This window comes from Engraulis encrasicolus, chromosome 12, assembly GCF_034702125.1.
Source record: "Engraulis encrasicolus isolate BLACKSEA-1 chromosome 12, IST_EnEncr_1.0, whole genome shotgun sequence".
Lineage (NCBI taxonomy): Eukaryota > Metazoa > Chordata > Actinopteri > Clupeiformes > Engraulidae > Engraulis > Engraulis encrasicolus.
This window is the reverse complement of record NC_085868.1, coordinates 12,002,560-12,014,767: the sequence shown is the minus strand read 5'-3', so window position 1 is coordinate 12,014,767 and position 12,208 is coordinate 12,002,560. Positions and strand designations below refer to the sequence as shown.

At 42.8% G+C, this 12,208-nt stretch overlaps 1 protein-coding gene across 1 annotated transcript in view; it reads right to left on the bottom strand.

Moving 5' to 3' along the window:
* Positions 1-5,401: 5,401 nt before the first annotated feature.
* Positions 5,402-12,208, bottom strand: part of mfsd14ba (major facilitator superfamily domain containing 14Ba) — a 32,984-nt gene continuing 26,177 nt past the window's right edge. Inside the window, exon 12 of the mRNA XM_063211658.1 lies at positions 5,402-9,653. Within this exon, the coding sequence (XP_063067728.1) occupies positions 9,375-9,653 (279 nt within the window). The 3' untranslated portion in view covers positions 5,402-9,374. The remainder of the gene's footprint in view (positions 9,654-12,208) is intronic.

Below are 12,208 nucleotides of genomic sequence, written 5' to 3'. Positions count from 1 at the left end.
AAATGTGATTTGACGAAGGCTAACCTAGCCTGCCCATCTTGACAACAAGCTTGACGAACGGCATATGAAAAACAAAGTTTGACACGACCCAGCTGTCAAGAATGCCAATGCATGTTACAAAAACATTGATAGTTTGATCCTATTAACGGCATCAATGTAGGCTTACTTACCAATAAGGACAAAGAGAGAACAATTTCACCGTGGAAGCAAATTGTCAACAACTTGGCTGTCAACTGCTACAGGCATCCGCAAGGAAATGACATCATTGAAAGCGCAAACTCCATTTATTTATTTATTTTTAATCCAAAAAAACAATCACGTTCATAAAAATAGCAGTAGGTTAAATACTCAAAAAATGCGACATTATGGGCAACTATTCGATTAATCCAGCACATTTTTTTCAAATTTCATAGGCGCACGCAAGCCCTCTTCAGGAAATGACATCATTTCTATTACAGTAGGAAGCAAATGTTTAGTTTTTAATTCATCCTGAAACTAATCCGATACGGTCCGAAGAACAAACATCGGGGGAATAAAAAGGTATGCAATATATGCCGCATCTACTGTATAAAACTTTATTCGGATAAAATATTATTTGCATAGACTATTAATCAAATTGTCCATAAAGTTCGATATTAAATCGTGGCTTTTTAGGATAGGGCTTCGATGGAAATGCTGTTGTAGTGAGAAAGCAGGTAGCCAAAATAAATGTTTATTTCTGTTATAAATGCTTGCCGTGTCCTTTCATGGACCAGAACAGCCTTGCTGTGCATGTGGATAAGAAAGCTTTTCGTTGTGCAGCTTGCAGCATGAAACTGCCTTCGCATCGGATACAGACGCAAATGGGCTGCCTTTCACTCGAACGCCGACGCCACGGGTCCTGACAAATCGTCTGTATTCGAGGTAATGGGGGTGAGAACGTGTTGTTTGTGCAGATGTGTGTGCGTGCGCGCACAACTAATTTCTCTCCCATCTCTTTGCTAATCAAGCCTCCGATCTCCAAAAAGACACGGGCACTCAGGATAACTGTTTACACGAGCTGTTTAAATAATATGATGCACGTTCTTGACATGGCATGGTTTGGCCACCCTAAATTCAACATGACTGCATTCGCACATATCGTTTAAACATACATGATGGAATTGTCACTCACACTACTTGTGCAAGTATTGGATATGAAAAAAAAATCCTAAAACGGTCACAACACCAGAGGACCCGTGGTGGTGTGGTGGATATTTGCGGCGGGGGCCGAGGCGAGACAGCGCGACTCACATAGGGTAGCTGTGGTGCCGCAAAGCACTCCTGATGGTGGAAATGAATGCAAATGCATGCAGATACTCGGGCGGATATCCGGGCACTCACATCCGGCAGCCTACTTACATTGGGTTGCTACATGGACTTCACCTCTTCCGGCCGGCTGTCAAACAGGCATCAATAGAGCTCGAAAGTGACGTCACTTCCCCCGATTTCATGGGACCTCAACGGCGTTTTTAGCCGAAAATCGTAGCATGTAATCCAATGGCGGTATTAAAATGATATTTCGATCCCCTTCAAGTTGTGCCACGAGCTCCATATATGTTGTTTCTGATATTTTTGCTTAATTTTTCGTACGAACCCCCAAACTTTTTAGAAAGCTGTGTTTCTTCACATTTTTCATGCCGACGGCCTCGGAACAAAACATTGATAGCCTTCTTCTGCATGAATAATCTTTATCTAGCCTCTTAAACAGCATATTTGTAGCCCAGCGCATATCATGATTGAGATCAGAAGATATTTACTCTCTACCATGTTGTTAGATGGTCAGCTTAGGTCCCGTGAAACGCGGAACTAAGGGGCGGGACTTTCGAGCTCTATTCTCCGGTCATCGTACAGAAAAGACACTGGTTTTATTTTCTGATAGCCAAAGCAGTAAGCACAATGGTCGTCCCTGCTCATCAGTAATAAAAAAAATAGGCTATTGAATAAATTAATGATGTACTAGCCTGCCTCAAAATTGGTGTTTTAAACTGTGATATCATGTTGTTGCCTAAACTGATAATAGCTATGACCAACGGTGAAAAATATAAGGAAAAAAAAGCTAAACTGATCAAAGTTGAATGTCTTGCAGACTTGCTCCCGTTTTGCTTTTCCTTACTTATTTGTTTTCAACCATAAGAAAAACCACAACGGGTGTGCACATGTATGCACACGGCCGTTTTTGTTTCCGTGATTATAGGCCTATATCTGTCCCTTTGTCTTGCACCTGCATTTTGGATGGGCGCAGAAAGGTGATTAATGGTCGAGTTGCGCTCTCTGCCCAAGTCACAATGAAGTTTCCACGGACGGCAAACAAACCACATGGCCGCCAACAAACAAACCGATTAGGTACGAGCAGTCGTAAAGGTTTACGTTTGCACTTGCGTCGAGGCGTCGAGACGATTGGATAAGTGACAGCACAGCTCAGCAAGCAATTGGCTCTCGTTACCGGACAGGTGGGAGTGACGCCGGCAAACGCCATGTTCGCGTAGCCAAATGCTCTCGTTCATTCCTATGGAAGGTTTCATGAGTGATTCGTCTCGTATAAGACCGTCTCTGGTCTATGGCTGCGAAAATTAGGCCTATTGTCCTGTCAGGGTTTTCACCGTGAATTACAGACCAGAAGGCCTATTGAAAAAGATGAAAACTTGAGGCCATCTATGTGCTCCAAAATTCAAAATGTTCTCTGTGTTTCAGAATGGCAGACTTTCACACATTTTTCTCAATACTGTAAGGCCATAATTACCAATAAAGATGACCTATTTTTCAGTTAAATTGTCCTATCTCCTTACAGACGTGAGTATAAAGGTTGTCTAGAAAAAGGCATGAATATATATACAGGGGGTGGACAAAATAACTGAGACACCTGTCATTTTAGTGTCATTTAGTTCCTCTTGCGTCCACAGTTAATCCTGTTGGATGTGGTTCATCCTTCTTGGTGGTATGCAGACAACACCTTGGATACTGTGGCTCTTGATACATCACAAAGACTTGCTGTCTCGGTCAAAGATGCAACAGTTACACAGAATTTCTCCTTTTTGAACTCTGACATGTCACCCATAATGTTGTGTGCATTGCAAAATTTTGAGTAAAACTGTGCTAATTGAACTTTCACACTTCACTTTACTAATGCAATGTGCCATTAATGAAGATTTGCCAGCAGGCTGGTCCACTTGAGCCATTAAACTTTCAACACTAAAATGAAAGGTGTCTCAGTTATTTTGTCCACCCCCTGTATCTTGCCACTTTGAAATATCCAAAGGAATGTTGTCAAATGATTGAATTTCACAAACACAGTGGACTGCTGAAAAAAGGCATATTGTCCTGCCAAACTGTGTGTGTGTGTGTGTGTGTGCGCGCTTGTGTGTGTGTGTGTGTGGGTGTGCACGCTTGTGTTTGCTTGTGTGTGTGTGTGTGTGTGTGTGTGTGTGTGTGTGCGTGCGTGCGTTTGTATTTGTGTGTACGTGTGCCTGAGTGCGCTTTTCTCAAGTGTGTGTGGCCAGTGTGCTTCTTTACATACACTGACATAGACACAGTAGACAGGGTGTGTGTGGCTAAGGTGGGTGGTAGGGAGGACCCAATGATGTGGAGGAGCGGGGCGATGAATGAGGGGATGAGTGGGGGTAGGGGGGCAGAGTGGGGTTGGGGGGGAATGAGTCGGGGTTGAATTAGGAGGTTGGGGGGGGGGCAGAATAGTGTGTGGCGGGTTCGGGGGGGCAGAATAATATGTGTGTGTGTGTGTGTGTGGGGGGGGGGTAAGTTGAGTGGGGGTTGCAGGTTGACCTGCCAAACTTTTCACATTGGGTGGAGGTTGGGCGAGTATTTTGTGGGGGGGTGGAGTAAGGATGAGTCAGGGGGGTTGAGCGTGGGGGGCAGAATAGTGAGGGGTGAGTGAGGGGTGGAGGGGCAGAGTAGCATGGGAAGGATGAGTGAGGGGGTTGGGGGGCAGAATAGTGTGTGTGGGGGGGATGAGTGAGGGGGTGGAGGAGGCAGAATAGTGTGTGGGGGAAAGACACTGTAGAGCAGGGGAAAGATGAGCGGGGGATACGCGCGCGCGCGCACGCACGCACGCACGCACGCACGCACGCACGCACACTCACCCTTGCTTTATGCAAAAAAAATGTAGGCCTGAAAAACTTTTGGTCAGAAATCTAATGTGAAAAGTTTGGCAGATCAATAGCCTTTTTTTCAGCAGTCAACTTTGTATGTGTAATTCAATCATTTTCTGACAACAATCCTTAGGATATTGTCTATAGGAAATGTACATCTTTCTGTTGCCAACCTTTGTACTGACGTCTGTAGATAGGAGATTTCACTGAAAATACTGTAGGTTATCTTTATTGATAATTATGGTACTTATAGTACTGAGAAAAATGTATGAAAGTCTGCCATTCTGAAAAACAGAGAACATTTTGAATTTTGGGGCACATTTGAGATGGCAACCAGCTGGTGAATCTTTTTCAATTGGCCTTCTGGTCTGTAATCCACATTGAAAACCCTGACAGGACAATAGGCCTAATTTTCGCAGCCATAGACTCTGTATGTGCATTTCAATCATTATTTTCAGCACTTTCCTTTGGATTTTGCAAGTTGGCCAACTTTATTTTCATTTCTGTTAGTTTAGTCAACCTTTGTAAACATGTATGTAAGGAAATAGGACAGAATAGTGCTGAAAGTAGTTCATCGTTCATGAATATCACCTTATAGTACAATGTAATAATGCATGAAAACAAGTCATTTTGGAAAATGGCGGCCATATTGAATTCTGAGCAAAAATTGACGTGGCCCCATGTTTCCATTTCTTCCAATAGGGCTTCTGGTCAGTAATCCACAGAGAAAAGTGCAGTAGGACAAAAGGCCTAATTTTCCCAGCTGATGACCTGTCTAAAAGGTGGGGGGGGCTGTCTTGAATACCCAAATGCTCCGTTCAGCACCAAATGTCAAAATTGTGATGAGAACATCTCTACTTCACCCTAGAAGTCACACAAACAAGGCTTAATGTCTAAAATAGCGAACTACCACTTTAACTGCTGAAATTCGTTCCCGATTTTCCTCTCTTTATCTTCTCTCTCTCTCTCGCGCTCTCTCTCACACACACACACACACACACACACACACACACACACACACGTCATGTGTCAGGCTGATGGACGACACACCCAAGTTCACACCGTGTATCAGGACCATCAGCATCTTTCTCTGGGGAGACATTTATGGCCATTCAGATTTGTAGGGCTTGGTTGGGTTGGATTGTTTGTTTGTATTTTTTTCCCCGGTTTCCTTGTTAAATGACCTAATAATCTTACCAATGGTAGCTATGCGAACACATATGGCTGATGTGACAACGAGCCTTAAGGGTAAAGCTCACCATTTTTTTTCTTGGTACTTTTCTTTGTTCAAGAAGGGCCGGGAAAAAATGGAACCACAGCTCCACACAGTGGTGAAAATGTGGTACTGCGGGATGTAAACAAGCAAAACACTAAGCAGTCACTCTCTTGGCTGTTTCTTTTTATTAATAATTTTCAGCTCTTGGTGAGATTTGACAGACAGGACAAGTTTATTATCAATACATAAGTCAGCGTACATATTAAATGTGGCATCGCTGTGGCAGAACCACCAATGATTCACATACAGTGCCGAACCTTAACCATTTTTTTCATTTGCCCACTTTCATTTGGTGACAAACACAACAGATAGTCGCACTTTTAGGCACATCTGTCATCAGCCTAAAACTGTTAAAAAGGTGCAAAAACTAAACACTGTGACTTCCACAGACGCTGAACAGACTCTTTGTCAAACACGTTTAAAAAGGTGATGATTCCTCTCAAAGGCCTTTCTCTTCATTGTAGATACAACACCCACGTCAGCGTCTGCCATTGCTGCCATCGCCTTATCAAAACATTTTAATTAATTTTGGCAAAACACACAATGGTGTCCTGTCTGCTCCCAAAAAAAAAAAAAAGAACGTCACAGAATATCACTTTTCTCTAGTCATCAGTCATAGACATCTAGACATCTTTATGTATACAGTGCAATCAACATGGACCTCTCATTTATTTACTTATTTATTTACACTGTCATTAATATAATACATTACAGTTACAGGCTGTGTGTATATTATTCACAAACAGGCCATTCCCTGTTTCTCTTTATCCCTTTCACTAACAAAACAAACAAACAAACAAACAAACAAACAAACACACACACACACACACACACACACACACACACACACACACACACACACACACACACACACACACACACACACACACACACACACACACACACACACACACACACACACACACACTGCAGTCATTAACCATGGAAAATTGCCTTATTTCATCAGTGTATGGGATCTCTCCTGTGGCGCTCCGAGCAGGAAAGTGTAGGTATGGTTACTTCCTTATCAGCCAGACTCATGCCCTGGGCCAATCTGAACACATTATCAAGCCCTGCACTGCCCAGCCGAGTAAATGGTGTGTGTGTGTGTGTGTGTGTGTGTGTGTGTGTGTGTGTGTGTGTGTGTGTGTGTGTGTGTGTGTGTGTGTGTGTGTGTGTGTGTGTGTGTGTGTGTGTGTGTGTGTGTGTGTGTGTGTGTGTGTGTGCGAGAGCGCGATACAAATAGCCTTAAAACCTGACCTTGTTATAATTGATGGGAGCAATACAAGAATGCATTCATCCTGGAAACTGTGCGGTTGTTTTGATTCACAGCCTAAAGGAGTCCTCTCTAACAAAGTTTGTAAAATATCAATGTGTCCTTTACACCAGATTTCTGATTGTGGCTGCTAATGTATATTACTCATATCGGCTTTGTTCATTAGCATGCCAATAAAAGTCTAAGAATAACTGAATAGGAGGAGAAATTAAACAGTATCGTGACGGTATCGTGCTTACAAAAAGGATTTCTTGTGCTGCAGTTGGCAACATATTTAAATTACTGTATGACCAAATATTTACTGTGCCAGTTAATTCAATACAACTATTGCCATACAGCCATTCATTACGTATTTACGTACGGACTACAAAGAATGGTACTTGTGTGTGTGTGTGTTTGTAACTGTATGTGTGTTTGCAATTAAAACAAGAAATGTTTGCCCAGCTATATGAAACGCACGCACGCACGCACGCACACACGCACACACACACACCTTAACCCATCCACAAACAACTGCATACATAAATGCAACATATATAGACATATTACATACACACAATACTGACCGTGAATGCTTCCTTACCCTAGCCGGCAGGGGCAGATGTATACTGCATAACCTACTGTACAGACATTATACGCATCAACACCTAGCGAACTGCTGTAAGACTAGTCCAAAGGGAATTACAGGTATTACACTACTAAGATATGTACACTGTTGACCTGTCCAATAACAGCCCTTGATATTAGCGAGGCCTTTTCTAGTCAGACACCAGGGGAGAGAGAGAGAGAGAGAGAGAGAGAGAGAGAGAGAGAGAGAGAGAGAGAGAGAGAGAGAGAGAGAGAGAGATAGAGAGAGAGCAACCATAGGTAGGAGCGGCAAGTTGTATTCACACTCAGATAACATCCTCCGAACCTGAGGTAGCTGGTGAAGCACTCTCTCACATTCACCAAAGATGTGGAGCTGCTTTTTGGTTAAACGACTCCTAACGTTTGCAATAAATACATATACCAGTAATCCCAGAAATGCTTTCAATAAAAGTAGATTAAAATCAAGTCCCTTCAAAAAAGGAGACCAAAACGAAAAGGAGTAAAAAATATTACAGAATTATCAAATAGAAATTAGAAAGTAAAAGGTCAGAGTGCTAATAATTGTAAAGGAACGTAAATAAGAAAAGTACATACAAACTGACTACATGCGTGTGGCGTATAAATGTTATGTACAGCAAAAACTAATGTTTTGTACAATGTAACATAATACAACAGTACTGCATAGAAATTAAACATGTAAACATTCTGTACATGTCCAATTCACCAGTCCCATGTGTGCTCAACTTTGTGTAACTTAACCCCCAGGTAACGCAAGCCTTTCACTAAAACGAACCTCATCTGCACAGAATCTTCATCAGGAGCTGCAATCATATCACCCCTCAAACATCTCATCACCATTTCAAATGGTTAAGCCTTCTCTCCTATAGTTCCGTCAAAGCTAACATGTAGTTTGTCCCCACGGTATACTGTACACATATCCACAGCTTATATATACACACACAAGACACTGATGCTAAGGAGCATGTGCCTGTTAAGGTTCCAACTCATCCCACCAGGTTTTGTGCAAAAACACCCGAGTTGAACTGACCCTTGACATCATTTTAAAAAAGCGCCTTGAATTCTTTGTATTTTGTACTTTCGGAACACTCCACTCACTGGATATGTAACAATGCCCCAAGGCCGTGTTCCATCCTGGTTTTAAAATGGAATCAAAGTCTCAGCGGGGATATAGCAGCAAATTCCCGATTCCAAAATAAAATAAAAAAACACTTTGTTATTTGTTTCGTTTATGGCTCCTGAAGAACACAATAGTTAGTCCTCAAGTTAATAATATATAGTTGAAGCAGCAGATGAGCTCTCTCTGTCTTTCTGGGCTTAAAAATCAGCATTTGGAAGCAGCCTTCCACGCTCAAGTCAGTTTTCCCCTCTCTTACTGTGAGCTCTTAAACAACACCACCAGAGAGAGCAAAGCACCTCAATATCATTCAATCTCAGCACTGTCCTCTCTAGAGTCAGCAAAACCAACGTGAACAGCACATCAATCTCATAGTGTGTGTTGTGTGTGTGTGTGTGTGTGTGTGTGTGTGTGTGTGTGTGTGTGTGTGTGTGTGTGTGTGTGTGTGTACAAATGATAATTGATGAATGGTAATGAGATTGTGTGCCAAAGCTGGTGTTTAAATACATAGATGAGAGGGATGAAGGAGCAAGAGTCCTCCCACTACTAAAAAAACCCATGATGTGGCCCTCCGCACACAACGTACCCCTGCCAAGAGTACCTACAGAGGAATATTGGGGAATCATGAGGTCACATATGTACCGTAGTCAGTCTAACAAGAGCTTACTGTAATAGCTGGTTGATCGTGGGCTGGTGGAAAATTCCAATGACTGTATACACAAGGTGGACAAACAGACCACCAAACCGTCACAATTGTAGCAACAAAGCTGGTTGCCATTGGCTAATTCATGATGCTTGGTATTGGTAAGGGGCTCCCTCGGCCACTTTGTTATTTACACAGTGCTGTCCTGTCCAATGATCGTATACAAAGTGGACAAACCACTAACCAAAGCTTCACAATTGAAGCAGTGAAGCTCGTTGGTAATTCATGATGCTTGGTATTGGGAGGCTGATTTGTCGGCCATTTTGTAAATTTTACACGGTGCTGTCCTGCAGCAAAGGTTCGAAGTCCAGGTCCAGGTCGTCCTCGCTGCCCGGCAGCGGTACGTTGATGTGGGCCTCGGGCAGGTCAGACCCGGAGCCCGAGCCGGAACCCGAGCCGCTGGCCAGGGACTCGCAGCTGGGCTTGCGCGTGTGACACATGGCCACCTCGGGATCCTCCGCGCTCCGCTCGGGGATGAAGAGGGCGACTAGGAAGGCTGCCACGGCCGCGAACGCGCCCAGCAGGAAAGGAGGGCCTGGGATCATCGTCCTCTGTAGGTGGGGGACAGGTGGAGGGGTGGGGAATGGTTGTAGAGGGGGGAAACAAACAAAAACAGTTGATTATATTTATGATATTATTGATTTGACATGTATGTAGTGTATCGAATTGCCTAGCAAGAAGTTGACCTTCATCCTCTGTAGGTGGGGAATAGAGGATAGGGTGATGGAGAACACACAACCTTAGTTTATTATACATTACAAGCAACACCACCTGAGAAGACATATACTATTTGCTTGCAAATTACAAGGTAAATGTAGTGATTAGAAATGAAGGAAACAGTCCAATGATCTCCTTTATGACCTATTCCTAAATATGCATACAAGTACATGGATATCTTGTGGGTTTGTTTGTTGCTGTTTTTTTTAAATGTTTTTTAAAATGTTTTAATGGGGTTTTTTTGTTTCATGTTTTGCACGGTGTAGCGACCCAACTTATGTCTTGGCCTGCAATGGTACATCCCTTCTGGGCTAACAATAAACTGACATGACTTGACTTGACATACTGACAAACAGGTCCTAGGCAGCGAGGATATTGTTGCGCACTAGGGGCGGAATTCTCCCGTCTCCACTTAAGTCTGTTTTACGCACGCACTTTTTACGCGCTCCGATCCTGCGCGCATTCTCCCCTCTGAAATATTACCACACCCCTCGCGCTTAACTCCGAAAAACAGCGCGTAGCCCAACATGGGCGTGATATATGCTAAATGGGGGGATGAGTCTTCCCCGACTTCATCAGTTGTGGTTTCAAAGAAACCACGGAGCGTGGATTTTCAGATCAACCATGTGAAAACCTCGGCAGTCCATTGAGATCCAAAACTGAACTTTAACTTTGAATTCTAGATTGCCGAGTGCGTCGCATCATCAGCTGTGGTTACTCGCTATGGAAATAATCATAGCTAATGATGCGACGCACTCGGCAATCCACTTTTGTGGACTTTAGTGTCAAATAGTTGGTTTGACCGTAACTGTAGATATTCTCAAGGTAGTAGCTTCACAAAACACATCCTGCAGACCTTTCAAGAATACATGAAGGGCTTTGGACACTTCGGTTTATGTGTGGATACCCTCAACATATTACGAGGTACGTGTGACGTTTTGAGCTGTGCAAGACTTTCAAATGTTGTGTTTTTGAAATGTGTGTAACCACCGAGAAACGATGCCCGCAATCTATCATATTGCATAGCTGATATGGCTAACAAGGCTAACGTGATATTATCAAACTTTCTCAAAACGCATCCTTTTGCCTTGATTTTGCTCTAGAGTGACTGTATTTCATCCTAAACATGCAAAAATGAGGCAAACTTGTTCCAACTCCGGATAAATCCTTTAAGCGGGTGGGAGAATTCCGCCCTAGATGTTTAGAGAAATAAGCAGGTGTGTGGACCCAAAAAGAACAGTTCAAGGGTGAGAAAAGTGAAAAACCTCCAGCCCCCTGAACAGCAAGTCATTGTGTTTGATATGCGTAAAACACATTCAGATTTCATCAGAATGTACTGTCTGTATAGTGATTAATGGCATCCATTTCCATGTCAAGAACACAACACAAACCCACAATATGCAAGTAATGTGTGTACATATTATGTGCAACAGTAGTGCACAGCCACCAAAGCAGAAGGATAATTAGACACAACATGGATCACAGAATGTTTACATTATGTTTGTCGGACTGTTTTCACATGTGGGAACAGACATACAGAGACCCGAGAAGAAGAGAACTGAAATGCATCTGAGATAGAACTTCCAACTTATTCATACTAACACCTACTGTAACTCCTCAGTTGTCATGAAATATGTATAGCGTTCAGTAATAGACTACTCCAGGACATCTAGTCTAATTGCTCTGTGAGTTGCACCATTGCAGAGCCCTGAAATATTCATCGTAAGAAGACAATGAAAAATGCGGCCTCTTTACTAACAACTACAGCTAAAACACAAATAATGCATCGCAATAAGTCAACAACTCAATTACTGGCGCAGGAAAAAGTCCTCCAGAGCATGAAGAACTGATAACCATGTTCTCAAAACACAAAGTGGTTATTATATTCTGTCAAACTAAAGGTTAAAAACAAGAAAACCTCTTATTTGCCACAACAGGGCTCCTCCAAACACAGTGGGCGCCATTAGAAAGGTGGTAAAGCAAATTCAGATGTACGTAATTCAGTTTCAAGTTGATGGAAAAACTGAAATGACTGGAAAAATGTTGTTATGGTTGAAAAAGCAATTTCAGTGTAACGTTCCTTCACAGGAGTTTGAATTTTAAAAATCCAATGACATCCAACTGAGTCCAACTATCAATGGAGATGTTAATAAAATGCTTTAAATTACTAATTTCTCACTGCATGATATGCTGCGGTTCATTTCAGTCTGGGCGAGAATGATCCCATTGCAGTTCCTGCACTGTTTCAACTTGTGATGTCGATCACTATTCCCCCCAAACCCTTTAATTTTCATCGTAAACACGCATCAGTCAATTCAAGATTAGGTGCAGGAAGCGGTACCGGCGCGCGGTTTCTCTGCCGGCCTGAAGACACCAATTGATTGGCTGG